This window comes from Meleagris gallopavo, chromosome 2, assembly GCF_905368555.1.
Source record: "Meleagris gallopavo chromosome 2, MGAL_WU_HG_1.1, whole genome shotgun sequence".
Classification (NCBI taxonomy): Eukaryota; Metazoa; Chordata; class Aves; order Galliformes; family Phasianidae; genus Meleagris; species Meleagris gallopavo.
The window spans coordinates 34050840-34078519 of NC_139405.1; the positions used below are offsets into that span (position 1 = coordinate 34050840).

At 37.2% G+C, this 27680-nt stretch overlaps 2 protein-coding genes across 4 annotated transcripts in view; one reads left to right on the forward strand and one right to left on the reverse strand.

Annotated features, from left to right (window-relative positions):
• The window catches only part of LOC146544934 (uncharacterized), a 27962-nt gene extending 1288 nt beyond the window's left edge, over window positions 1-26674 (forward strand). Inside the window, exons 2-4 of one of the 3 annotated variants that reach the window (XM_085219611.1) lie at window positions 80-263; window positions 3792-3878; window positions 15642-26674. In XM_085219611.1, the coding sequence (XP_085075737.1) occupies window positions 80-86 (7 nt within the window). In that variant the 3' untranslated portion in view covers window positions 87-263; window positions 3792-3878; window positions 15642-26674. Of the gene's footprint in view, window positions 1-79; window positions 264-3791; window positions 5644-15641 lie in introns of those variants that run through there. The other 2 variants (XM_085219610.1, XM_085219609.1) reach the window with 2 other exon arrangements.
• The window catches only part of CATSPERE (catsper channel auxiliary subunit epsilon), a 27620-nt gene continuing 1810 nt past the window's right edge, over window positions 1871-27680 (reverse strand). The window contains exons 3-15 of the mRNA XM_085219607.1: window positions 23152-23240; window positions 20596-20626; window positions 19303-19377; window positions 19116-19169; window positions 18132-18238; window positions 12757-13240; window positions 11921-12382; window positions 9160-9218; window positions 6080-6167; window positions 5637-5689; window positions 5339-5432; window positions 3997-4154; window positions 1871-2490 (exon numbers count right to left, since the gene is read on the reverse strand). Coding sequence (XP_085075733.1) covers window positions 2397-2490; window positions 3997-4154; window positions 5339-5432; window positions 5637-5689; window positions 6080-6167; window positions 9160-9218; window positions 11921-12382; window positions 12757-13240; window positions 18132-18238; window positions 19116-19169; window positions 19303-19377; window positions 20596-20626; window positions 23152-23240 — 1848 coding nt within the window. The 3' untranslated portion in view covers window positions 1871-2396. The remainder of the gene's footprint in view (window positions 2491-3996; window positions 4155-5338; window positions 5433-5636; window positions 5690-6079; window positions 6168-9159; window positions 9219-11920; window positions 12383-12756; window positions 13241-18131; window positions 18239-19115; window positions 19170-19302; window positions 19378-20595; window positions 20627-23151; window positions 23241-27680) is intronic.

Below are 27680 nucleotides of genomic sequence, written 5' to 3' on the forward strand. Positions count from 1 at the left end.
AGGGGGTGCTGAGGAAAATGGGGTTGTATCTTAAAACAGTAGTAATCGAAACCTTGTCTGAAAACTGTGACAACCGAAGTTCGTGAGCTCACGGGCTCCTCTTCGTTCCTTGCCGATGACCTCTGTTCCTCGGTGGCTGCAGTTTGGAAGGTGATGAGAAAGAGCTGGGGAGGAGTCAGGCCAGCATCTTCTTTCCGTGCTCAGCAGTAGGCTACTTAGGCAGCTGAGGGGCTGGGCTCGGCATGTAGCACAGGGTGCTTAGGGTAAGTCTCCTCTAAGGTATTGCTTCTCTGCTCTCGGCATCTTATGTTTGTAATGGCATTTGAGTTGGAAGGGATGCTTAAAGGTCATCTAGTTCAACTCCCCTGCAATAAACAGGGACAGCTAGATCAGGGTGCTCAGAGCTCCATCCAGCCTGACCTTGTGTGTCTTCATTCAAGGTCACTGTAAGGCGGTGATGATCAGTAGTGGGCACCATTACCTCAAAACTGTAATGTGTGAACTCAGGGACTTCTGCCTTGTAACACTGAAAGGTACTTGGGCCCTGAACAGGAATGCAGAAAACCTCCTTCAAGAAAAACAAAACCCTGAATTGTTGCTTGACTATGAAACTATACTGCACTCAGTGGTATACCTGCATGGTAACCACTGAGTCACGGCCTGAACCACTGATTGAATACCTGGGGAAAGGACCTGGTCAGCCCTGGGAGCAGAAGTGAAGGCAATTCAGCTGTGTGACCAGAAAGGGTGGAGCCTGGCTGCACCTCTCTTAGACCTCATTTAAGGGCTGACTGCCACTAGGAAAGGATCTCTGGTTGGAGATTCCTTACTTGTGGAGTTTTTCCCCATGAGCATAGATCCTTGGAGACAGATGAGCATTCCTTTCCTCTTTGTTCTTTTCCATTCCACTCCAGTATTGCCTCTACTGTACTAATCTTTCTGACTGTGACAACGCCATAACATTTTACTAAGCTTGTATGGAGAGATCAGTTTAAAGACCAGTCTGATTTTTCTGTCTCTGTGGGAAATGCTGTTGTCTACTTAGTTTTCACAGGTGTAGAAACAGTGAAGAGTAGAGAAGCAGCAATTTTCAGCTGTAGCAGAGAGCTGAGAGAACACTGTGGCGGCCAGAGAAATGCAGAATGCCCCACACAGGTGTTACTACAAACCTGCATGCGTGGGGTGTATGTGCAGGGAAAGTGGAACACAGATGTGTAGACACTGCAGAAGGAACTGGAGGGCTCCCACCTGTGCTTCAGGCCAGGTCTTCCTGCCTAAAGGAAGGTTGGCTTCAGTAGGAACAGACTGTCACTGGGGGTGAAACTTCTAAGCTGATTACTTATTTTTTTCTGATTTCCATCTTGGTGCAAACTGTACTGAGATACACAGGGTATGAGTCACACAAAATGAATCAGTAACAGTATTTAAAATGCGTTCATATTCAAGCTAGATTTCTACAGATTTTATAATCTTTATGAAAAGTTTCATAAATGATGAACGTTGAGAGCAATTGTAAGAATTTCAACATTTATTTACCAGTAGAGTTTTGATAATTTGTTTTGGAGAAATGAAACAATTACGATTAAGAGCATAAGTGTTGCAAGGTATCTTCATTTGACGATAAGAAAATTCAGGCTGGAAGCCTGACACTTTTAACACCTTCAGATGGTGTTAAAAATAGATGCAAGTATGACTGCTTACTGATATAACAAATGTAACTACTGCAACAACTATAACTTTTACAACTATATTATAACAAACATTTGTATACTGAAGTGAAGTGAATAAGCCTGAGAGAACATATGATCCAAATACATATTTTTAAGATAGAATTAGCATTTGTTAGCAGAAGTAAAACATGTAGCATCAAAAGACATCTTCAGAAACACACAATATTACCTCTGTGGACTGTGCTGAGCACTTTCAGAACTCGATTGGCTGCAGCCCTTTGACAGAGCAGAAACTTTGCCTGCATTGTTCTATCAGATTTCACACTGAAAAGTTATGCTGATACCTTAGTTGAGTCAGTGAAAATCATAATGTAAAGCCAACTCAAACATGAGGCTCACAGCTGCAGCTTAACTTAGCTTGGCCTGGAAAATGTCTTAAAAACTATTAGCCACACCAGAGCTCTGTTCCCATAGGAGCTCAGACTGGCATGCCCTCTGTATATGAAACTGGTGTTGACTGGCATGCCCTCTGTATATGAAACTAATTACATTAAATAGTATTATAGAGATATAAAAAGTACTTGCAAAACCATCTGTTAATAAGCAATGTATCACTTGTCCCAAACACCATCCTATTTTAAGTTTTACATTGTTAGTGTATCAGTGAGATACTGGCCTTTAGGTCTTGACTGAGTTCTCTGGGAATCCACTCAGTGTTTCAGACTTTTAAGTGAGGCTGTATCTGTAGCAGAAGGTGGTGCAGACCAACAAGATGCTGAGTGTGATGAAGGAACAAAACTTAGCCATAGAAACATCTGACCTGGAATGCAAATAAAAATATAATCATTTTTAGATTCCTGTCAACAATAAGAATGGCTCAGATTTCATCATAGCAGTACAGTCACTTGGTACAGTAACTTAAGACATCTGGTTAATTGTTAGGTATTTCTTGTAATCTGTGTGGTCATAATGATTCCAAATTCAATAGGCATGTACCACAGTGAGTTGCTTCTTCCAATAAGTGGCAAGATTCCTTTGATTAAGAGTCACAAATAAAGCCTTCTTTTAAGTAAAAGCACTGGAGCAGTTAGAAGTTCATTTGGTTTAAAAACCTCACCAACGCCAGCTATCTTTTATACAGAAACAGAAAACCCACAAGAATTGCAGTGTGAAGCAGGTGTTATCCGTTGTTTACTTTCAGCCTGAAGGCTGGGATATAAGGATTCTCTCTAAACACTTCTTACATAGTTAAATAAGTTTGTAAGCATGGCCAAAGCAATCCTCTCAATTGTCTGGTGAAGTGCAGATGGGATAATGTTCAACTTTGATTTTCATTTCCATCCATGGAAATCCTTTATTTTCAGCAGGGGGCCATGGAAATAGGATTTCTGCAGGATGGGGGCAAGTGGCACAAACTGAACGTAAGCAGTCACAAGGGAAGCATCTGGCTCTGTGGGTCTTGCATGAACTTGGAGTTACACCACGTGAGGCCTCGCAGGCTGAAAAACACCCTGCTTGCTTTCAAGCAGAGGTTCTGAAGAAGCAAAATCTTTAAAAATGTGCAGATAACTTCTGTCTTTATCTCTGAATCATCTGTACAGAGAAAGAACACAGTATCCTGCCTTCTTGTTTTGGTACTATCAAGTATATTTAAAAAAAAAAAAAACAAACCACCACCACCACCAAAAAAAAAAAAAAAAACCACAAAAAAATGAGTAAATAGGGAAGACCAAAAGGAGAATCTAATATATTAAATAAAAATCCATTAAACATATTCACTAGCTGTTATCTTTCTGTTACACCATATGTACGGACTCCAAAGACTGTTTTTAAATCCCAAAAGCTGAAATAGATAAGAAGAGCTGCTGGGCTGTTTTCATCATTGAAGCAAAGGCAGGGTCAGGCTCTGAGCAACCTGATGTAGCTGTAGGTGTCCCTGTTCGTTGCATGGGAGTTGGACTAGATGGCCTTTAAAGGTCCCTTTTAATTCAAACAATTCTATGATTCTAGGATATTTCTAAAGATTCTCAGCTCACCTATGTTTATTTACAAATAGTATAGTTCTTTTTCCTGTAACTTCCTCATTGTTTTCAGATTATGTAGCAGGTGTTTATTTTGTAGACTAGTCCAGAAAATGGAAAAGTCATGGATTCCAAGAATGACACCTGAATAATTTCTGAGTTAGAGCAATGGAAACATTGGAAACACGTAAGCCAAAGGAATTCCTGAGCAAAAATATATTTAAAATATAAACCATCGGCATTTTTTTCCATTTTGATCCCACACCATCGCACTTTTTTTTTTTAACATTAAAAAAGACAATAACCTGTAGTTTCGAGTTAATGTTCTCACTCTGAACACATAAGTGGCATCATCACTAAAAGGCTGAGCGATGTGGTTTTGAGAAGTGCTGTTTAAAATCTGGTACTGCTCATTCAGTCCTTCCTTTGAACTCTTCTCAAGCTCAAAACAGGATCTGTAATTCTGAACAACAAAACAACAGGTTATTGCTGAACTAGCTCTGAAAAGCAATTCGACACAAAGACTGATTTGGTCTTTCTTTGTTTTTTTACTTTTTAATTTGTAGGCAGTGGCTAAAAATGATAAATAGATTCTGTTGTGTAAATGTACAAATTAAATGTCCAATGAACATAAATTATCTAATTCAGTCCCTTCACAGCACTATTAAGAAACTGCCAAAAGTTTACCAAACACAAATATCAGTTCTTAAAGTAACTGTATTTCTCCTAAGGTCATCATCTTAGGGAATTTGCTGGTCTTATTGTGGTCAGTCTGCATTCAGTTTATCTTATTCAGCCTCTCCTATACAGACCTTGTCTACTACACAGAAAAGACGGAATGTAAAAAAACGAGTGAACTTGGAATTGCCTCAGAATTTATGTCTGATGCTTCAGAAAATATTTTCCTTGATCAGAAAGGGTGACGAAGATGCTTCATAATTATGGCTGAATTCCAGATGAGAAAATCTCGTGCAGACAGGACAAAGCAGTAGCTCTGTGGTATTATATAATATATTCTATCTTTTCCTATTCAGCTTGGCTGCTCGATGGTTAAAAAACAAAATAATATGTCATGGTTTATATATTCTCTTTATGTTCTTTCAAACTCCTAACACTTGTGAGTTCCTGGCACGGGAATCTAGTCAATCAAACAGCAAAAATAAAATTATTACTTACTTTAGGTTCATTATAAGGTTGTATTATCTGTGTAGATGTTGTACACAGTGTCTGTGTTGATGTTGATTTGGCTTAAATATTGATTGTCATTCTACTGAAAAAGGAGGAAATGTCCTCACTTTACTCATAAAGAGATTGGGCAGAATTTGTTTGGACAAGACAGTGTGTATTGTTTTATTTTCTCTATGGAGAGAAGACGGTTTGAAACGTCAAGTTTTTTAAGCTGCATTTTCCAAATCATATTCTAAATGCAGATTCTTCTTCCTTTTAGTGTATTGCTTTGATAACTCCCACATGCTTTATTTTTTAAATTGAATACAATGTTAAATCTAGTATAAATGTTAAAATGTTAAACTTCTAAATCCATCCATTCAGATTAAAAAAATCTCAGCATGTGCAAGAACAGTCATATTTTCCATGTAAACCATTATGCACAAAATACTTCAATTGCATTCTCAGTAGTTGGCTTACTTTTTTCATGGATGAAGTGTACCCATCGTCAGTTCTGCCTTTTAACTCCCACAATACAAAATTTGCTTCAACGTTTCTAACATAAATATCATATCTGTAAAACATGGAATGTGATCCTTATTAGAACAGAAGAAACACACATACGGCCTTTGTATTTCTAACTGTGCATGGATCAGTAAGCATGTAGAGCTACTGTGGCTGCAGAGGGTAAGATAGGTAATCGGTGTCCTATCTACACTGTGCAAGATGTTAGGTGTCCTAGGGCATCTTAGAATTACAATAAATGATTAAAACTTACATCTTAACAGCAGTGTGCCTTCCTGGAGAGCAGCCAACAAAAAAGTGAGAGACCTGGAAAAAAAAACCAAACAAATCACAAACCAACAAATTTTAGTTTACCCAGGAAACTTTCCAGAAATGAGCTTCATTCACAGACTTGAGGGAGTCTGGTCACTACTAGTGGGAATAATGACTACAGGAACTATTGCACAAATCTGCATAATAATCCAGTAGTGTGGCTCCCTTCTAGTCCACAGCTTATCACACCTTACTCATCTCGGACACTTTGGCATTAAGACTATTCTGTGAACTTTCCTCTTTTCATATTTATACTTGAAAAGTCTTTGTTATTTTACGTCATGTTAGCTAAGGGGGGTGCTATACAGTGAAATCCTCTTGACAGTAGGTCAGGAATTGGTGGGAAGCATTGTTACTGTATTTTATTCAAGCTATAGTGCCTACCTGATGCTGTAATTTATGTGCATTTTCAACAGCGCGAGGCTTCAGTTCAGCTGACATAACACCACTGGTCAATTCTCTACAAAAGAATCTCCCCACCCAAACAGGAGTTCATGTTATAATTTATTTTGAAATCAGTCATTAACACCAAAGTAACTTAACTACAGTAATAGGAAGGTAATTTCATTTGGAGGCAAGAAGCACTAATTATTATTATTTGCTGTTACTTTATTATCACATCACCTACAATGTCAATGTCTCTTTCACTCCCACTGAAGTAATTCAGGCATTGCTGTGGCATTACAGGTGGATGTTTGAAACTGAGAGTCAGCTCGAGTAGTTAGTAATTTTAAATGCTTATTGATTCCAGAGAATCAAGTTTGACATTATTAGACCTCCGGGTTACTTTTGAATAACACAATAGCTACCCAAAGATGGAATATTTTATTTTTATTTTTATTTGAGTTTGCAGATAAATGATACTGTGAAATGCAGAAAAGTGAAGTTTGGGTGGGAGACTGATCAACGTAATGGGAGATTTATGCTTATCATTGAACCCATTACCAGAGTGAATACAATCTGGAATTAGGCAGATGGAGATAAGCAGAGTTACAGACATCCTATCCTATTTCACATTTTGTGAGCTCTGGCTACTGAGGTAAAATTAAAGGCATGAGGCAACCTGTTGTGGCACTGAATCTGAAGTCTGTCAGTGTCTGCTGACTGAGGCAGCCCTGATATGCAGCACTTACTGAGTTCTGGTGTAGTTTTCCATAAATGAAATCAATTTCAAAAAATCATCAGACCTTGAAAAGTGTACTGAAGGCACCCAGTGGTATTTCCCATCTATGATCTGACATTCTGAAATGGCAAGGCTTGTTCATGAGTACTTTTAGCACTCCTTGAAGGAGAATATTAAGAGTTGAATTGGTAGCTTGATTCAAAACTTTGAAAGCATAACTATTTTTGACAAAGGAATAATCAGGCTACTTTGTGCTTTGATGCAGAGCATAGCGATGATATCATCAGATGCATACAGTGCTCTTTATAGCTCTAAACTTCAATATATTACTGTTAAGACATTTGTCTTTGAATCTTAGACTGAAATCAACTGCACAATATTTATAACTTGCCAAGAAGAAATCCATTTTGACTGATTGGGATGGAGGGAAAAATAAAAGTTGGAATGGCATATCTACACAAATTGTAAAAGTTTTAAAATCACCATTGAAGGCAACAGTTGATACTGAAAGAAAAACTGAACAGCATGCTGTTGGGAGAGAGCGGGGACAACAAATTCTGAAGTAATCAGAGATCTCCAGATGAAGGGCTTAAAGATGGACTTTCATCACATAGACAATAGGGAAGTCACATGCCTGAAAGAAACCAGATTTGACTACTAGTGATGCTTGCATGAAACACAAGCAGAATTGTCTCAAAAACCGCAAGTAATTTCTACTTATGAACTAGGCTTGATTATACTCTGAGTTAGAAGGACGTAGAGGCATCAAATCCCTTATAGTCTTTCTCCCAGATGGAGATGTAAGATGTAGGGGCCTGCCAATGGTAGACCTACTGATAGATTTTAGGTTGCTTCATTGAGTGGCAATGAGATTCTTGTGGGTGATAGTTGGTAGCAGCGAAAATGTTTGCCCACTGAATGAACTGGGGGAGCTGGTTACACAGGTCAGTGAAAAGGCAGAGGAACTGAATGCCTTCTTCAGCTCAGTCTTTACCAACAAGACTGGACTTCAGGAATCCTAGGTCCCAGAAATTGGGGGTAAAACTGGAGCAAAGAAGTGCACTAGTTTATCATATTGGATATCCTGTTAATCTTGTGCTCAAACTCCAGTGTTTCAAAGGAGAGTGAAAACACACCTTCCCCTTACGGTAATTTGGCCATTAAGTGTTGGGGAAAACCATACCTTTCTAATTCCTACAGCATATCCAGTGGAACACTTAAGCATTATGTTAAATTATATTCATTTTCTTGTGCAAAGTTGTAAGAATTATGAAAATGTTGAGTGCAACGGCCTCTTTTATTAAAATACAAAAACCAAACTGATTTCTTAGGCCTCAGATTGCAAAACTTCTGCTTCACTCACCAAATGATTTGATTGTCAATCCTTCCCAGTATTTTTACACTCCTTTTGAATGGTGAGTATCAGAACAGGACACAACTATCTAAGCCTCAGCTTTATCAATACTATACATCAGTGCAGCTTGATCTTTTTCGTTCTTATTCATATTCCCTATGTTATATGTACATCAAATCCTTATAGACCCTTTGCCAGAGCACTGTACTAAGGTCACATGTTGAGGTGCTGACTCTAACAGCAGCTGAAGTCATCTCCCTCACATAATGGCTTAGTTCAGTCATGTGGTACACTTACTGATCTCCTGCATATCTTTGTAGGAAGAATGGCTCTTGATTTGTATGCATTATGTAAGGGTTAGAGTCTGGAAAGTCTCTACAATATTAATAAAAAGGCCTACCTACTAACTACTTCTTTAGCCTCCTGCAGGCTACCAATTTGTCATCAATTCATTCACATTAAAAAGACACCAGCATCTTGCTTGTCATAGGGCCACTTCCATTTCTAAAAAAAGGTGGTTAGTAGTCAGAACTATCACTTCAGTAACTTGAGTGTCAACACTTTTAGAGATGGAGAGATTGGAATAAACCTGTATGCAAATCCAAAACAAAAACGAGCATAAGAAAGTTAGGATTGGTTTCCAACCCAAGATCCTCTTACGTGAATATAACCTAGGGATATAAGTTTGGTTAACAGCTGAACCTTCACCCAGAAATATATAAATGCTGAAAACCCTATCGGTGTCAGCATAAAAAAAAAGAATGAATCTATGTATTAGGTGGACTCAGTTTTTCCAAGTAGGCTGCATATACCCCTCCTCGAGGTATTTAAGCAAGCATCAGTATCTGTCCATTAGCAATATTAACATTATTATTTATATAATAATGGTCACATTAGCTAGTGAAGTCCTGATGATGCTTTTAATTCCTACTTATCAAAACTACACTATCAAATTTACATCTACTATATACATTTTCTGATACTCACAATGCCTGTGTATAATTGGATTCTAAAATATAGTCAGTTTGATGAGAAAATGTAAATTCCTATAAAAGAATAAATAAAAATAATTAGTAAAAATCTTTTGACCACGGTGCTTTTAGAGAGACAAAGGATATCTTCATGATACCTGGAGAATCTGAAAAAATGTCCAGTTCTACTTCTGTAATTTTTTTTTATGGCTCCTCCACAGTGCCAATGACAAGTGACAGACAATCTGTTCCCTCTTTGTGTTGTTCTGACTTGCCCAAACAGTATATCTGGGGTTCACCTACTCTAAAATAGGTATCTAAACTACAGGCAGACTACATGCACAAACCAGGAGCCATCACATAATTAAAAAAAATTCCCTAGCATAAAAAACTAAGCCTTGAACCTCTCAGAATTATTCCTCTGTAAAAGGTACCCACGAGTCTATTCTCAGCCTAAGCAATGCAGTTCCTGAAACATCTGAGGCACTGTCATGCCTGCAGCGTGTTTTCAAGGACTGCACAACTCAGCATCCTTATTCCCATTTCCTGCCTTCTCCTTGATTCTGCTCACAGATACTTATGATTTGCTGTCTTCAAGAGGACCTGACCATATGCATAGTAGCTATCTGGTCACCTCTACTTGAATGCCAATCCTATTCCACTGTAGTCAGCTCTAAAAAAAGAAATGTGTTTTTTTCTAATCATTAGTTCACACACTCCAGCACTCAGCCACCATGGTTACCTCTTCACTCTCAACCTCTCATGGGAAAGAAATCCAGCAAATATGGATGCAAATTCTCTGAGAACAGGTAGGAGAGCTGTAAGACAAGGATAGGAAGAAAAAGGAAAGAAAGGAAGAGCAAGGAGCCATGGTCAATGGACAGTAGAATTACAAAGCTGCCTAAATCCTCAACTCTTCCTTCTTCATAGGCACAGCACAGGGAAGCAAATGCCACTTAAAAATACTGCAAAAAATTTCCTTCAACATTTCCAAACCCACTCTGCACTTTATGGCCAGCCATTCTCACATAGATTAGAGGAAAGAAGTGATGCCTATGACATCATGGGAAACGAATCCAAATCCGTTTCAAGGGAGGATGCGAGGATATACATCATGGCACTGAGATAGAGCTGGAAATACTATTCACTCTGTCTCATCAGTGATGACCACAGAGCTGCATTTAGGGGAAGCATGAGGTGTGTGTCATGAACAAGAAGCAATGGCAGCTGATTCTGCCTCCAGCCTTCTCTCATCAGATCTTCTTCCTCTACAGCAACTACTTAATTTTGGCATTTCACAGCTCTTCAGTTAATGACCTTTCCTGAGTTTAGCCAGAACAATAGTGCATAGGTTGGTGTTTTCATACTAGTGGTTGAGACTCAGTTATGGCTTTATTTCTGAGGTAACCAGTTGGGAGGCAGTGAGCTTGTACAAGGTGAGAGAACGACTTAAATTTCTGAGAAACAGCAGCTACTTCACAACACACTGTGATTATGGTACACACATCCAAGCTAGCAGGTTACTCAAGCACAAAAGAGACACTTTTGAGATGTATGGATGTAATGGGCATATGTGGCAGGGTTTTGATAGCAGGAGGCTGCAAGGATAGCCTACGTGGAAGAACCCAGAAGCTGCCCCATGTTTGATAAAAGACAGCTCCAGTTGGTACCTAAAAGGACCCACCGATGGCCAGAGGTGAGCCACTGTGCACTGCTGGTAGCAATTCTGGGAGGGCAGATTTAAGAAAACAAAAGATACTGTGCCATAGCAGTTGTGAGAGAGGGGTGAGGAAATGTGGGAGAAGCAGCCTTGCAGCCACCAAAGTCAGCATAAGCATGCTTATGAATGCAGGCTCTCTCTTTAGAAGTGACCACTGTGAAAGCTGCTTCAGTACTAACACTTGACCTCCTCTCATGGAACCATCAGTATGACTTTCTATGGTACCTTCAGGGATTTTACTCCCCCAGCTCCTGTCTAGCAGTTCAGGGATGCGAGAGACGTGGGAAGCCTGACTGCCAGTGAAGACTGAGGCAAAAAAACTTGTTGAGTATCTCAGCCTTCTCCATGTCTGTTGTTACCACTTCTCTCTTCTTATTAACTAATGGGGATACACTCTCCTTTGCCTGTCTCTTCTGACTGATGTTCCTATAGAATTCCTTCTTGTTATTTTTTACATCCCTTGCCAAGCTCAGTTCCAGCTGTGCCTTGGCTTTCCTGATCCCACCTCTGCACATCTGGACAGCATCCTCCTATACTTCCCAGGTCGCATGTCTGTTTCTACTGCCTAAGCATTTCCTTCTCAATGATGCTGTGATTATAATCTGAAAATGAATGCCTTAAAACATCAGAAATTCTTTGATGTACTGAAAAACATATTATTGCCATGCCTATTTTTCTCTTGGGAAAAATTAGTTCTCACATTGTTAGTCAAATGCAATTGGTAAAACCAAATAAAATTATCTTCCTGTAATAAATACTAAGGATGAAAGCCTCAATTGTCTTGTTAGAAACACACAGAGCAGAGGGGTGCAGGTTAGAATCATGCTGATAGGAGTGCAAGTTAATTGTATCCAAGTAACAGTTTGCTAACTACTTTCTTGGTGTGTCTTTCCATCAAAAATTACTATGTTTCAGTCTTAACAGACCAATGAATTGAATAGATATTCTTGTATTGTCATTTACAAGATAGCTTCAATGGTCTCTTACTTTACATTTATTTACCACTTACTTACTAAAAAAGAAAGTTAATAACTACTTAAAATAAAATGTACTTAACCAAGAATAATCTGGTGGATGGTGCTCCCATCAGACATATCTGGTAGTGTTGATGCAGACACATGAAGATATCCATTATTCGTGCTATTTTCATAGGTGTAGTAAACACATCATCCCACAGCAGTCCAGAAAATAATGCTGAATTTATGTATATCATCCTCATAGCAGAACTTTGAGAAACAGGTAAGTAAAAATCTCCTAAGCCCCAGAGTTGTCTGTCTTCATTATAAAATGCCAGAAAAAATTGTCTGGAGGAGCTGCAGGCATTGCAGATAAGTAATATTGTCACTTCACATGAGACTGAGTCACATCTAACAGTTGTTACAGTTAAAGAAGCAGTGTTTGGAACACTGATGATCTTCACTAAGCTCGCAGTATCTGCTATTTTATTGAATGCTTCATTATATCCATCATACAGCTCAGCAGACATCCCTGCTGCCAAAATACTTAGTTGTTTTCCACTCTGTTAAAAAAAAATGAACACAGTGATTAGGTAAACAGTAACTTCTCATAAAGTTCATATCAGGGAGGTGCGCTAAGAAATCAAAATGTTCTGGGATACATTTTCAACTAATGTAACTGGCAAAGTTGAACTGAAATCAATTTATAAATTTAAGCCATGAGTCTAGAAACAATTTCATATGGCTGCGTGAGCTCACACAGAGTGATGGAGTGTGGACCCAGAATGTCTTTAAATAAACTTGTTTCTGTCTGGTAATTTCTAATTCTCACCCTAGCATAAGAACCATTTAAAAAAGATCTAGAATAGATGTATCCAGACATTTAATGAAAATCATCCGTATCGTAAATGTCAAATGAGAACTATGAATAACTCACCTGCACTGGATAGACAGATGAACACCAACATCTTGAATGCATTCCAACTATTTCACTCTCAGGAAGCTTGTGTTCTGCTCCAACTTTAAAAACATGTCTGGCTTCTCTTTTATAACAAGTGCTGTTTATTAAAAATGAGATTCCATTATCTGACAGAGCCACAACACTTATATTGCTATTTAGGCCTTTGGTCAAAATATCTGAGAGAACTTTAATTTCTATGTGCGTTTTGAATGCATTGTCTGTATAGAAAGTTCCAAAATTTGATAACAAAACTGCTGTTGTTGGAAAACATGCAGACCATTTAATAGAGAGTTCAGTATTACAAAGGGAACAGAGTGAGATGTCGTTTTCCTTGCTAGGAAATGATTGCTTGGGCCTTGGAACTACAAAAGAAGTACTTTGAACAAAGCACTCCTGAAATACTCCAGTTATTTTTATGATGATGTCATCAGATATTTCAGGTATATCAGCTACCCATAATCTGAAAATGGAAGAAACAAAAAGTAAATTTGAAAGATGAAATCTTACTGTTGAACTGACTGACAGAAATTGAAGTATACAAGTAATGTCATACTTTTAGAAGAACTGCACCAACAGCGGTACAGAATTATTTCTTAAGCCTCTTCTAATTTCCAGAAGGTAGACAATGAAATCAAAACTGGGAGAAAAAGATAACTGCCTGCATCTAAGCAGGCATATCCTATATCTCAGTGATCTCTGGGAACTTTCTGTGTATGCTTTCATACACATACCTGTATGGGGCTGCTGAATCACAGCCTGAACCTCTGATTGATCACCTGAGGCAAGCAGTGAGTCGCCACGGGAGCACAGGTGAAGGCAATTCACCTGTGCTGCAGGAAGGGGTGGGGCCTGGCTGCACCTCTCCTAGACCCATTTAAGAGCTTACTGCCAGTGGGGAAGGATCTCTTCTGGAGATCTGCTCTGCTGGAGTCTATTTTGTGAGCCCAGGATAGGGTGAGTGTCCTTCTTTTCTTACTCCAGTATAACAATTACATCAGCCAAGCTCCTGGATATACTATACCATCTGTATATCCATTGTTTATACACATACCTCACTAAGAATTGAGTATCTGAAGTTAAAAATGAATGGTTGTAACATTACTATAGCTGCAGTGAGTAATACAGCTTTCCCTGTTACTGAGAGAACTTCTCCCCCACCTTTCCCATAGCCTCCATTGAGCCACCTGCAATACACAGAAGAAAACAGACTAACAGGAGCTAATGTGAAAGCACACTGCAATTGATGACTGGGGCCACTGATGATCCAGCAAGAATTGTGTTGATAAGCAAGAAGAGAAAACCATGCATAACAGAAATAGTCTATGATATGTCCATTTTCTGAAGTACACAGGGTAATCACAGATCTGATGTATGCAAGAGGTCAACATCCCTGGAGAAGGTTACTTCTTCAAAATTAAGGCCTAAGTAGTTCTGTTTCACTACATCAGGATACAGCAGGGCTGATAGAAACTTAGAACAAAAAACAAAATTCAGTTCAGTATAAAGGAGATCTAGGAGGAATATAAGCTTTGTAACTTTGGTTTCTGAAAAAAATGTGATACAGGACAGAAACTTTTCCTATGCTTGTAGACTGTCTGGGTTTCCTAAGATGCTGCTGACCTTCAGAGGAGACAACAAATTTTTAGCAAAAATTTAGTGAAACCGTGAGTCTGTCCAAAGCCCCAAAAGTAAGAGAGGCTGGCAGATCAATTGAGGTTGGTTTTGCTGCTTCTCTCTTAGTCTGAAATTTCAGACAGTGGTAATCATCTTGACCAGTCTGACTAGAGTTTCAATTAGTCTGCTGGCCCTGCGGTCTCAGCAATGATGCTGGATTATGGGACACTTGTTGTTACATCTCAGATGTGTTTTTCTGTTAACAGATGCATCAACTTTCAGACTTATCACAGTAAATTAAATATTGGAAAAGAACAAAATGATCCAAATTCTGTTCTTGTTGATATGAGTGCTGCTGGCTTCAATAAAAAAGTTGCTGTAAAATATCCAAGTGTGTATGAGAAGATTCAGGTGAATCAATAGACTGCCAGTTTAAAAAAAAAAAGAAATAAAATTGCTTTGTAAATTTTATTTTCTCTTGATTATTCTGCACTTCAGTTCTTTAAAAAGGAACTGTCAAAAAGATAAAAAAGAATACCAGAACTCATATAATTAAGAAACAGTCTACTGAAATGGCCAGAATGTTATTTTCCCACTTCATGAGGTGGGGCAGGGGGGGATTAGTTTAGTTCTGCTGTGAAAAATATTAGAGAAAAAGCCCATCTCTCATAACAGCAGCTTTTGATATGAAGTGTTGCTATGTTGCCATCTAGTGATTACACAGTTAGATACAGCTGATGAAGATGTCTGAGAGCAAACCAAACCTATGTAACAAGTACTTAAAACACCCCTGTTAAAACCATACTTGCTTCTTACAGTATCATACCCTGTATTAGCTATATGCTGAGAGTAAACTCTTCAATAAATAGAAGGTACAGTCACAAAATAGTAGCGAGCGTGTTATAACTGGTGTTCAGAGAGTATATAAAACAGGAGTAAGTAAAAGACAGATGGCAAATACAGTTGCAGGAAATGTCTGCAGTTGAGAATGCCTTGTAAAATGTAAGCCCAGAGTAATTTTCATTATCTTGTGCAAAAATTTAGCTGATATATTTGGATTAGTTTCACTGGAGGTCTACGTAGGTTAATATTTTACAGATAATAAAACAGGTGACAAATACCTTTGCTAAATATTAGTCCTTATACTTTCATATGACTGTTATCTACTGGCTTGATCTATTTTCTTATGAACTCAATCAAATAAACTGTGACTTTTTTTTCTCACTGCTAATTTTTTTTTTTCACAGCACACTGGAATGTATGGTAAATAGTACATACTTGTGGAAAGAAAAAAGAAGTAATTGTCCTAAAATGCAGTAAGTAGTGCTAAAAGTAGAGCAACTGACAGTAGGAGAGGCCTCATATTAGAACTATTCTTCTAAACTACTGGAAAAAAAAACCAACAACCTGTGCAGATGTCTTTCATCAAGGGCTCCAGCACAGAAAAGATAGGAATAGAAGCAGATGGCATTGCCTCAGGAAACTTTTCAAATGTAAATTATCAGATACATTAATTGCCTTTTTGTCAATGTCCATACTCGAAGTCTAACTCTAATTTCTTTATTTCCAACTGAACTGACATAGTTGCCCGTGTAATGAAAGATGCATAATAACCCTTTGGAATCCTATATAGCCTTTGTAAGAAACTCTGACAAATGTCACCTGCTGGTGGATGCTGTAGCATAAGGAAGCACCTGGGTCCCTTTCAGATTTCCCTCACCTCCAGCCACTTTCTGGCTATCCTATTTCCTTTACAGCACATGCAAACACACTGTAAAGTAAACAAGCTTTAAAAGGAGTATCAATAGTGTGGGTATTATTTTATCACAAATATTTAGAACTACTGTCCTACTACTGATCATGAAGAGTATATTTAAGTATTGGTTTTTGCTGGAAGACTCACAGATAATGACAAGCTCTTAAGCAAACAGGTGAAAGAAGATGTCAAAGATGTTTTGCACAAATACCAGGACTCAAACCTGAAGTGCTGTGGTTTAACCTGGTAGGCAGCTAAGCACAACTCAACCATTTGCTCACTCTTTCTCCCACAGCAAGAACTCCCGCTCATGTGAGAGGTGTTCAACTCATCAGCTCATGGGTTGAGATAAGGACACTTTGATAAGGAAGAGGGGAAAAAATAACAACAAGAAGAAGAAAGAATAAAAAAACAAGTGATGCAAAGTGCAATTGCTCACCATCAGCCAACTGATGCCCAGCCAGTCTTTAAGCAGCAGCAGTAGCCCCTCCCAGTGAACCCTCCTCACTTTCATTGTTCAGCATGGTGCTATATGGTATAGAAAGTCTCTTTGGCCAGTCTGGGTCAGCAGTCCTGGTTCTGACCCTTCCCAACTTCTTGTGCCCCCCAGAGTCCTTGCTGGCAGAGCAGTATGAGAAATAAGAAACTTATGAGGAGCTGAAAAGTCCTTGACTCAGCATAAGCACTGCTCAGTAACAACTAAAACATTGGTGCTATCAAGACTGTTTGCATCCTAAATCCAAAATACAACACCCCACCAGCTACTATCAAGAAAAATAACTCAATGAGAGCAAAATTAGGACAAGAAGCCAGCAGAGATACTGGAAGCAGTTTAGTTGACCCTGAATGACATTCTGCCTGAGCTACCTTCTTTTTGTGTCATGTAAGGTAAAAAAATGCAAATACTAGACTTGGAAGCCTAGAGGAGGGTGAATAACAGCTGGCCAATATTTCTTTTCTAAATGCAAAAGAAATGTTTGACACAATAGCTCACATAGAAAGTTCCAGGAATGGCATGACTGAATGGGGAGACATTGAACTTCAAGCTGCTATCTACAGCTTGATAATTAAGACTCAGAGACGATTTGTTACAGTAAAAACTTTAGGTGATTTTGGAGTCTAGTCATGCTTTCCACTCCTTGGGCTTCTGTACACACAAAGTAAAACAATTATATGCAGAGACTTTTTTTGGCACTGTGCTGCATGCTTATGTTAATTTAAGTACTATGGTGAATGAAACAAAGGGCAGATAAACCTGCTTAACATGACAAGCTGTCTTCAAAGAAAAGCAAAAAGAGCAAAATTATTACTGAAGCACAAAGTTATAAAGTTATCAAGTTATCCCACTGCATAAAAGAGAGGTCTAGACATGGCCACAGCCATATTTTGTATTTTGAGGAATCACATCTCATTGCTCTGAAAGCTGTTATTGGACTCCCTGGGTTTTTAAAGCCAGGTACCTAAAAATTTCTCCAAATCTGGAAGTTGTTTATAACTTGTTATCAATCCACAAAAGTGGTGCGTGTCCATGAAAACAAGAATTACATCTTCTTGCAGAGAACAAACTATTCCCTAAAGTACTCAAATTCACAAGACCGATATCTCTAGTTCAGGACTGATAATTTCTAGCTTGCATGCATTTGCTTTTTTCCTTCAGTTATCCTTCTTTTTCTGTGTAGCAAAACTGTTACAAAGAAATTCTGAAGTTCTTTGGGCACTGTGTCCCTCATACTTTATTTTTGTTGACTTGTCTCTTGACATACTTATAGCTGAAATAACAGATACTCTGATATGCTTCCAAGAACACTTTCTACAGTGTAGGTAAAAAAAAATTAGAAGAAAAATGACCAAATTATTTTATTCATTGCTCTCTCTATACTTACTCATTAACAACTGTCTATAGAGCCATAAATGTAACAATTTTAAAGAACATTCAATTTAAAAAAAAAAACAAAAACAACACCATAAATAAATACCATACCCGAATTTTGGAAGCCTCTCAGAACGGTATGTTTTTTGTTTGAAATAGGTCTGAACAACAGGTTTCTGTCCCCAAATCCGTAACATCTTGCTGAGTATCTGAGAACTCTGTGTAAGTCAAAGAAACATTTTTATTAATCATCTGTTTTTGTCCAATTAGGGGAAGGTTATTTATGACAACCTTTCTTTTTAGAAATTCTTACATTGGAATCAGCTCTTATATTATAAAATATATTTTCAAACAATGGCATACTACTAAAACCATATTTAGTCAATCAATTTTAGCATATATTACGCTCAGAATATAATTCTGTAATTTGTGGATTTTTTTTTTCTGTCACGTCAGAGAACAAAAAACACTTTCTTAACATCTAGTTATCTAATAACAAAGATGCCTTCAGAATGCAATTAGTATTGCTATTTTTTTCTTCTGTTTTATTCTATGAGATAGTAATGTCAAATATGAAACAAACATGAAACAAATGTGAAAAAATCAAGATCTAATGATGACAACTTAAAATAAATAAACAACTTGTGGTGCCATGCATGCTTACACCAAAATTAAATACTTTCTGCCATTTGTTTTGATCAGAAAGCCAGTCCTAACAAAACTTACTGCACATATTCATCCCTATAACTAATCCATGTTGGATAACCTCGTTAGTAAATACCTAATTCAGTCTAGAGATCTATCTATACAGATGAGCCCATACAATATCTCGTTACATTTTAGGTGTGAATTAAACCAGCGAGTTGACAACCCCAATTATCACGTTTCATGACTTCCATTATGCTTTTAACTTAAAGTATTTTCCAACAGTTTGGGATACAGGGAATCTGAAAAAGAAACTTAACTGTCACACGATATTACCGGTTACAATGACTTCAGTATCATTTTCAAAAAGACTTAAATGTGACTGTATCACTAAAACCTGCTAACTCTTCTATCTATATAACAGACAATAAATTTCACCTCATTCCATACCTGTGTTACTGCTGCAGTATTAACTGAAGAGAAAATCTTGCAAATGTACTTTTCCTAACAGTAAAAGAAAGTAAGTAAAGATATATGCAGATACAGTATTTCAGCAAGACATTTCCACTTTCAGCTGGTAAATTTTCACAAGACATACATTTTCACTTTTTTCTAAAGTGGCATAATTTCAACTTACTTCTGATGGAAAAACTGCAGTGTGATTCAATTCAGAGGCATCTGCACTTTCAGGATCATATATCCACAAAGTTAACTCGTAAGTATAAGAGAGACAAGAGTTAATATGTTTTTAAATATACATTAAAAATCTATTAGTGTGACAACATTTCTTCTTCTGACATAAAACAACACAACAATAATATCAACTTAAGCAACACTGATCCTGCAAACTGATCTTGTACAGCTTGTTTCTTATTGATGTCAATGGGCAACAGCTACCGAGGGAAACAGCACCCATTTTCTCAGAAATAAAGGGGAAAAGAGTAAAATTCATGCAGAGGATTTTTTTTCTCCCCTGAGGCCTTCATGTTTCCCTCAGAAGCCTTTCTCATGGGTGGCACAGTTATATACAGCCTGTTCTGCTGCAGCAATGGAAGAGAGGTTACTCACTATTAAAACAGAATTTGCTTCTTGTCAAAGAAACATTGCAAAACTGCTACTAAAATGACGCTTCCATGACCGACACAGAGCTGACACGCTGCTCTTTCAGTCAGGCAGAAGGCAAGGCACCTGGAATTCCCAGGTACATGCAAAGAGAAGAATCATTCCGTGAGGCAGACTCCCCCCATTTACCACAAAGTAGAGCAGTGTAAGGATGTGCACGGAGGCAGCTATGAAACAGCAGACATGCTGTAAGTTTGCAGCCCACAGTTCATGCGCTGCAGTTTGCTATTCATCTACTCAGATCCAAATGCCAAGTTGTACAATCTGTCCTTAGAACAGCGCAAACTGAGGAATCCTACAGCTGCTTTCTCAGAGGTGGGTGAATAGAACTTGAACAGAATATAAGCTTGCTTCCACACTTGTGAGCTTCCACCATTTCTAGCAGGCTGCAAACCATTTATAGAACAGTTATCTCAATTCACTTTGTTAGCATGGACGTGTTTATAAGAAAAGTTTCTGTATTTCCTCAAATGATCCCAATCTCTCTCACAGTCAAACAAAAAGGGGGAAAAGTAGGAAATAATTTATCTTGTAATCTCCTTATATTAAATTTGCAGATGTTACGAAATAAGGCATTTTATAAACCAGATATTAATTTACCATACCAATAGTGTGTTTAATCATATTCACTGAACGGGACACATTTTAAAAATCTCAAGTAAACACACAAGTTCAAAGAAATGAGTACAATAGGTTGGCCAAAGTCTGCCATGAAATTGTGTCAAAACTGTATTTCATAAAAAATGAAAACAATTAAAGACCTAGATACAAATATAAGGCCAAAGAACACATTCAAAATTAAATTCACCTGGTGCTCATTTAAGAAGAGTTGATCTGCACTACAAAAACAATAAAAAATACAATATTATTAAGAAACTTTCTATTGAATAAAACTATGTATTATATATACATACATAAAAATTGTATATATATTATACCATTTAAATCAATCTGCTTGTTTCAGGTGTGTACATTGTCTACAACATTACAATACAATGTGTTTAGCATTATGGCATTGGCTGTTCCATTGCATAAACGTTTAAAGACAGACATCTATATTTGCTGGTGGTTCTCATTTAAAAATATACTCTAAGCATCATTCACAGGCTTTTTTATAACGTAGTTTCCCTCTTACCAAAAATATGCACTGTTTAAAGAAAGCATGTCTCCTGCTAAAGTTCATCTAATTTAAAGTTACCAGATTAAAAAGATCAGATTGGAAGGAAGGATGCCTGCTGTATCAGAGCTATGGAGACTGAGCGTTGTGCAGTGGATCGGGAGAATAATTCCCCTTTCCAGTAAGGATAACACGTCCCTCTTTGCAGTGACATGACAGGGAACAAAGCACTGGTCATGTGGAAACAGGACCTCTACGTGTCCTGCACTTGTGCTGCAGCTGGAATGGGGAAAATTCATGGGCTGCAACTTGAGTGGGAGAGGTGGGGAAACTGTTAGATCTCTGATGTCAGCCATACGTTAGGATTGCATTACATCAAACTCCACTAAACATCCTGGATGAAATGCTAACTCCCACAAAGTCACTGCAAAAACATCAACTGCTTTCATAAGAGGTGGTCAATCATTCTTTCAACAATTTAAGCAGAAAAACATAACACAGGAATGTGTTTTTATCAGCGTTTGAATAAAATATTAAGAAATTAGCAATTATATTCGAATTCGATGAAAAAAAAATTCACGTGAGTTCAAAATTAAATTTGCAATTTTCAGATACAGACACATGTAACTCCACTAGTGTGACTGATGTATAAGAGCAGAAAGAAGTGTGACGTACAGTTCTTTCAGGACGAGAGACATTGCTGCCATGGCTGTCTTTGACTTCATGTCAATCATGTTTAGTGTTCGTTTTGCAAATGTACCGACTGCATTCCTTTCAGCAAAAGAAAGCAGAAAAAGCAACAGGGTGCTCTCTTTTGCAGAAATGTCTGGGAAATGCAAAGACATTCTCAAGCAACATTAAGATGGATCAAAACAACAAGCATGCAGGGAAGTTTGCTCTGGAATTGATGGAAATAATCCAAGTATGGAACTTACTGGCTTTCTATTTAAATAAACAGATAAAACATCTTTGAGGGCAAACATACAATGCTTTATATTATACAGGAGTTAAAAATTTCATCCAGTTCAAAAACCGGAAAGAAACCTACTTCTATGTTCACAGAAAGAGGACTTTGTATACTTATCTAATAAACAAACATATGCCATTACAATATTCCTGACTAGCATTACAGACTTCTTCCTCCTGTATAAATAAAGGAAGCCAAATATTGGCGAACTCTGTGGATGAAAGGAGCAAAATATGAGTTACTATTAATGCCTAAAAACTTCTGGTTTTATGCAGGATCTCTATGGAACTTTTGCAAGAGTTTGATGATAATAAGACTTTTCTTTTTCTTAAGGCTTTGGAATACAGGGCAATCGTATCTCTGGCAAGGCTTCCTCCCTGACAACCACCAACATTCCTGGACTGGTGGACTTACTGTATTAAGACATGTGCTCCCATGCTTCATTACTAGTTTTTTTAAATTGATCTGCCTGGCACACTGGAACAGCAATGCACTCTCCCTCCACACATATGGCAACTTCTGTTTGATATTTTAAATTCCTGGTTGAATACACGCTTTTAGCAGCAGCTTCACTCTGGCACAGTGTTCCTCGTGGACATGAGAAGGGGCAGACACGTTTGCATTTTAAAGTTCAAAAATCATTACTTTAACAAGCATGAGAAATACACATAGAGACTGTCTCACTTTCTTCCTTTCTCTGGAATGTTCTTTGGAATCCCACAATAGCATCCAGGATACTATTTATTTCTACAATTGGCTTCTTCCAAAATACATATTTCTGGACACTGCAAGCAAAATACCTCCACTTTCTACACTAAAGGGGAGCTTTTACTGTAACTTCAAGACCTGTTAGGCATATGTCCTGCAAAGCCTGCATCTTTTGGTATTTAATCCCCCAGTTTTCTTTGTAATCTATTGCTAGTTAGCTGCCTTCTGCAATTGCCTTGAAACAGACTGAGCTCAGGTGAAGACTGGCTGCATAATACCACAATGCTACATATAATCCATTTGTCAGTATCCTTCATTTTTAGGCCTCTACTAAGTACAAAATCTTCCCTTTTCCTCTTCCATGAATTTTAATTCAATATAAAAACAAAGAAGTTCTAAATCTGACATATATTTGTACACATATATATGCACAAATATACATTATCCAAAATTCAAATTCCAAATTGAGATGTTTTTCATTTCTCCGAACAGATCATTAAAAAAATGTATCATTTTTAGTAAATATTACTATTACATATTTCCAAAAATATTCACATAGAGAAAAAACCTACCCTTCCATTTCTGAAGCTATTGTTGAATAGCACGTGAAACAATAAGAAGGATCAGAAGCAGGCAAATACTGCTCTTCATCCTCAAAGGTCTAAAAGAGAGAGAGATGTTCTGCTTTGATATACTGCCTTCCTAGTGCTGCGAGCTTATGTTTTACTTATAGCAATAAATGTGCCTATATAATGCTCTAATACTTACAGAAGAAGACTTTGATTTATGAATAACCCAAATGAATTCAGCCAGACTATTTAGGAACTCAATGTCCTAAAACCTTTGTCAGTGATCACATATGTAGGCTAGGGTTCATGAACACGGATGCAACAGAATATTACAAATTTCCTGAATCCATTTAAAAGATTCAGCAGTTTCTTCTGATAGGTAACCATAATCAGGATTCAACATGAGCATCTTCAGAACCAGTCTCCTAAACCACCACTTATGTTCTTAACAAAATACTGAACAAAAAAATCCTAATTAGCCAAATCTCGAGGGGAGGTTTTGTTGGTAAACATGAAGGAAATCTGTGACAATATCCACATAATCTGTGCCAATCCCATTTAACAGGCAGGAAATACCATTATTCCGGTTCCTCTTAATCAAGACTTTTGACACAATAAGAAATTGAATAACACATGTACAATGGTTTCTTATCTCTCATTTAGGATTAAAATCCATAAAATTGCTCCATATTTTTTAGCTGCAATCATACTGCAGAATGTGTACAAAAACAATTAATGGTCATCACAAAAGCTATTTTGAGATAGCTGAGGGTTTTTTTGTGATTATATGATAAACAGCTGCCTCACCAGAGAAGATACAGTAAGCACACGGATCTCTATAACAAGAGGAAATGGACATTAAAGGGATGAGTGTAACATATTCAATATTTTAATAAAATAATAGGCCTATCAGAAATCTCAGAACTCACTGACAAAGCCTGCAACCAAATGAACCGTTATTTCATTAGTTAAACTCCATTCTTACTTGGAAGCTCCCCTTCACCACCTTTATCTCTAAAGAGTTATTTTGTAAACAGCTTATCCAGCTCAGGAACTCCATTCCATAACAGACTACGGATGCCATGAGAGACACCTGCATTCAAACCATCACTGTATACACAATGAGACCGCAATCAATTTTTACACGATTTATTTTGGCAGCTTACCTCAGCCTTTACTTTTGGCTTTATGTGGTAAGTTCCAGAAAACTGACAGTTCAGTGTTGTTTTGGGTGAACTACAATTATTTAAAAAAATAAAGACCATACATAACACAGTAGTTAACAACGGGTATTTGTCTGAAAATCTACTTAGATTAAATCATGAGAATTCAGCATTTCAGGGTTCTCTTCAAAAGTCTGTGCAAGAACTGTCTCTTAAACAGAGTATACAATCTAGCAGTTCAGTATTCAGGTTACAGGCAACCTAAGTTTCTAAGACTAAAAAAAAAAGAGAGTTTCGGGCATTATTTACAAGCACATTGGACCAAATTAAAAAAAAAAAAAAAGAGCGTGAGAGAAACGTGAGCTTAAAAACATATAAAATATGCATTATGCTTTTGGCTCAAGTTCTACCTTACCTGTATACGAGATAACCTTGCTACTGTACAGAATCAGAGTGACACTTGGAGGAAATTAAGAATTACATGACCAGTCTCCTTCAAGACCCAAAGGACAACCAGCTGGCAGGGCACACTTCCCAGTCCTTAAACTATCTAAGCATGCGGAATGGTATGGGCCGTTCTAGAGGCTTGTACATCCTGACTGCCTGTCTTTAAGGTCACACTTCACCTCATTAACCAGTCTGTTCTCATCCACCTTGTCCGAAAACATCAGGTAGGATTAACAGCAAAAGAAACAAAGGATTTAGCAGATAATGCAGGTTAAAGATTAGCAAATAAAACAGACAAAAATGCATATTCTAACCTATATTTAACAACCAAATACAATCATAGTTGGTGTATTAGATCTCACCCACAGTTGTTAAGGCACTTCCAAGAGATGGTAAAGGCTGCTGTTTTCAGATAAAGCTGATGTAAATTTGGAGCTACTGTGTTCCCCTCTCAAGGTGATACTTTTGCAATGACCATTTTAAGGGAAAAATTCTAACAAAAAAACAGACTTTTGAAGAAGAAAAAGCTTTCTGCCAATTTAACATCACTCTCAAATACTGAACAACATTTGGGTTCCTAAGAAACGTATAAACGTACTGCAGAAAGTTAAAGACCCAACCTATCTATCACATGATGCATTCTGTTAAGCTTCTAATGTCCGATGCTGTGAAAAGCCAAGACAGAGATTGAGAACAGTGAAATTCTGGGGGAACATGGTAATAGAAGCTAATTTTTATTTAACACGTCTACTTTCCCACTTTTCTATTTAAGTTTTTATGGTAAATATTGAAATTAAAATGTCATCCATACCAAAACTCATTTCTCATCTGTAAAGACAACAATTCACTTGCCATGCTTTCAGGGAAAATGGAATACATAGATCTGAAGAACTCACTTAAAATTTCTTTCCTCATTTTTCTTAGTATTATTACATTAAATAGTTGTCTTTGCAATTCATAATTTACAAATCCCATTTCCAAGCAAGGGATGTAGCTTTGCAACTTTTCAAAGAACAAATCCCAGTATTTTATTTTCCTGAGAATCTTTAGTCGTCTGTTGCTATCTTACTTGCACTTGCGTACAAAGAGACACCTCTCTACAGTAGGTGGTTTGAAAATTTAAAAAGCATACTGTATTATCTTAACTATTCTCTCATTGAATTCAAAATACTGCTGTAGTGATGATGTTTCTCATTTGTGAAGTCTTTACCTTTTATCTTCGATAGCACGTACATCATGAAAATCCCACCCAGTGAATAAAGTTCCTTCATATTCTAGATCTATCTAACCAGAGTTGAAACAATTGCTGTGTGATAAATGTATTGATTATGATGATGTGTACAACTATTACTTTATAATGTGCTTAATCTCGTTTTTATCATGACAAAAAGACTAATGAATTTTACCAAAAATACTTAAGAAAAAGTTTAACCTGAATAACTTTAAAAACAGGAATAAACAAGAAGGGATCCATTACATCAAGCACAATGTTCAAATAAAATGACATATTTCCTTCCTGTATAATCAGTTCTTGTCTCTATAAAGTAATTCTAAGATGAAGTAACAGCATTCTGGAGAGTCTGAAGTGCTAAAGATGCCAGCCTTGTCTGGTATAATAATTCTTAAGGCTTTTCTGGACTATGGTACTATCAACCCTTTTTTTTTTTTTTTTTTTTTTTGTGAGCCACAATATATTAGATAAAGATGTCGTATATGAACAGGAAGCAGAATTAACTAGCTTTTCATTAAATATTTGAATGACTTAATGTGATAAATTTCAACATTTTCATATTTCACATAGTTCATCAGGATACCTACAGATCTCTTTTCCACAACCACTATTCTAGTGTAAGTATTTTACTCTGTGTAAAATATCTGAGCAGACACAACTAATTTTAACAAAAAACTTGTACCACGGGCCACGTGCTCTGACATTTTCATTGCTGTGGTCTATTTATCTCTTCTATCTATATTCTTTCAAAAAAATAAATCAAACTGCTTACAGTAGGAAAGTATTCATACCCTTCACTTGTCTTTCAACATGTATAATGAGTAAGGTCAAAGAAATAACACGCGGTGAGCCATAAGCCATGCTGAGCAACAGCTAATAATCCATCAGACATTCTTGGATTTTTACATTCATGTTCACCCTCGATTGTGTGAACTACTGAAGTTCTTAGCTAAATTCTGCTCTAAATAAAGTAGATAAATTGTTCTATAACACTTTAAAAAAAATCAGAATAGTTGAGATTAGAATTCATTCAAAACATACATATGTAACATTTCCACCTATATCTTCAACTCACCTGAATGAAATACAACAATTATCTCACATTGCTCCCAGTTTGTGTTTATTTATTAGAAGTTTCTGTTGGAACCTCTTGAAATTTATCGAGAGGCAGAAAATGATTAAAGTCAAAAGCCTGACTGTACCTGAGTTACAGTAAAATCTATCCTAACTATAACTTTCTCCAAGCAGACACATTGAGCAATTCAGAAGACAATAAAACCTGAACTTTATCAGTGTACATTTCTACCCTGGGTTCAGTTTTACTAAGTCAATACCATGCTTGTTAGTTCCAGAAAAAGCAGTCACATTTCTTCATTCCCTCCTTGGAGGTAAACTTTGCATCACCTCAAAATGCTCACACAAAGCAGATTTGGCTTGCTGAACTAGAAAAAAGTTAATAGATCCCCTCCATATTAGAAGAAAAAGATCACTACTGTAACACTGCAAGCTCTTACTGGTTCTCTTGATCATATTAAACAAAATCAGTGCAATTGAGTACTTCTGTACAGTATTATTCTAAACTCCTCCTTACACCACAATTAAATGCCTATTTTTGACAAGGGGCATTAGATGCCTGTTGTTTTTGTGCTTTGGTCAAGAGTTAGTGTTTTTTATAACTATACTACAAACAC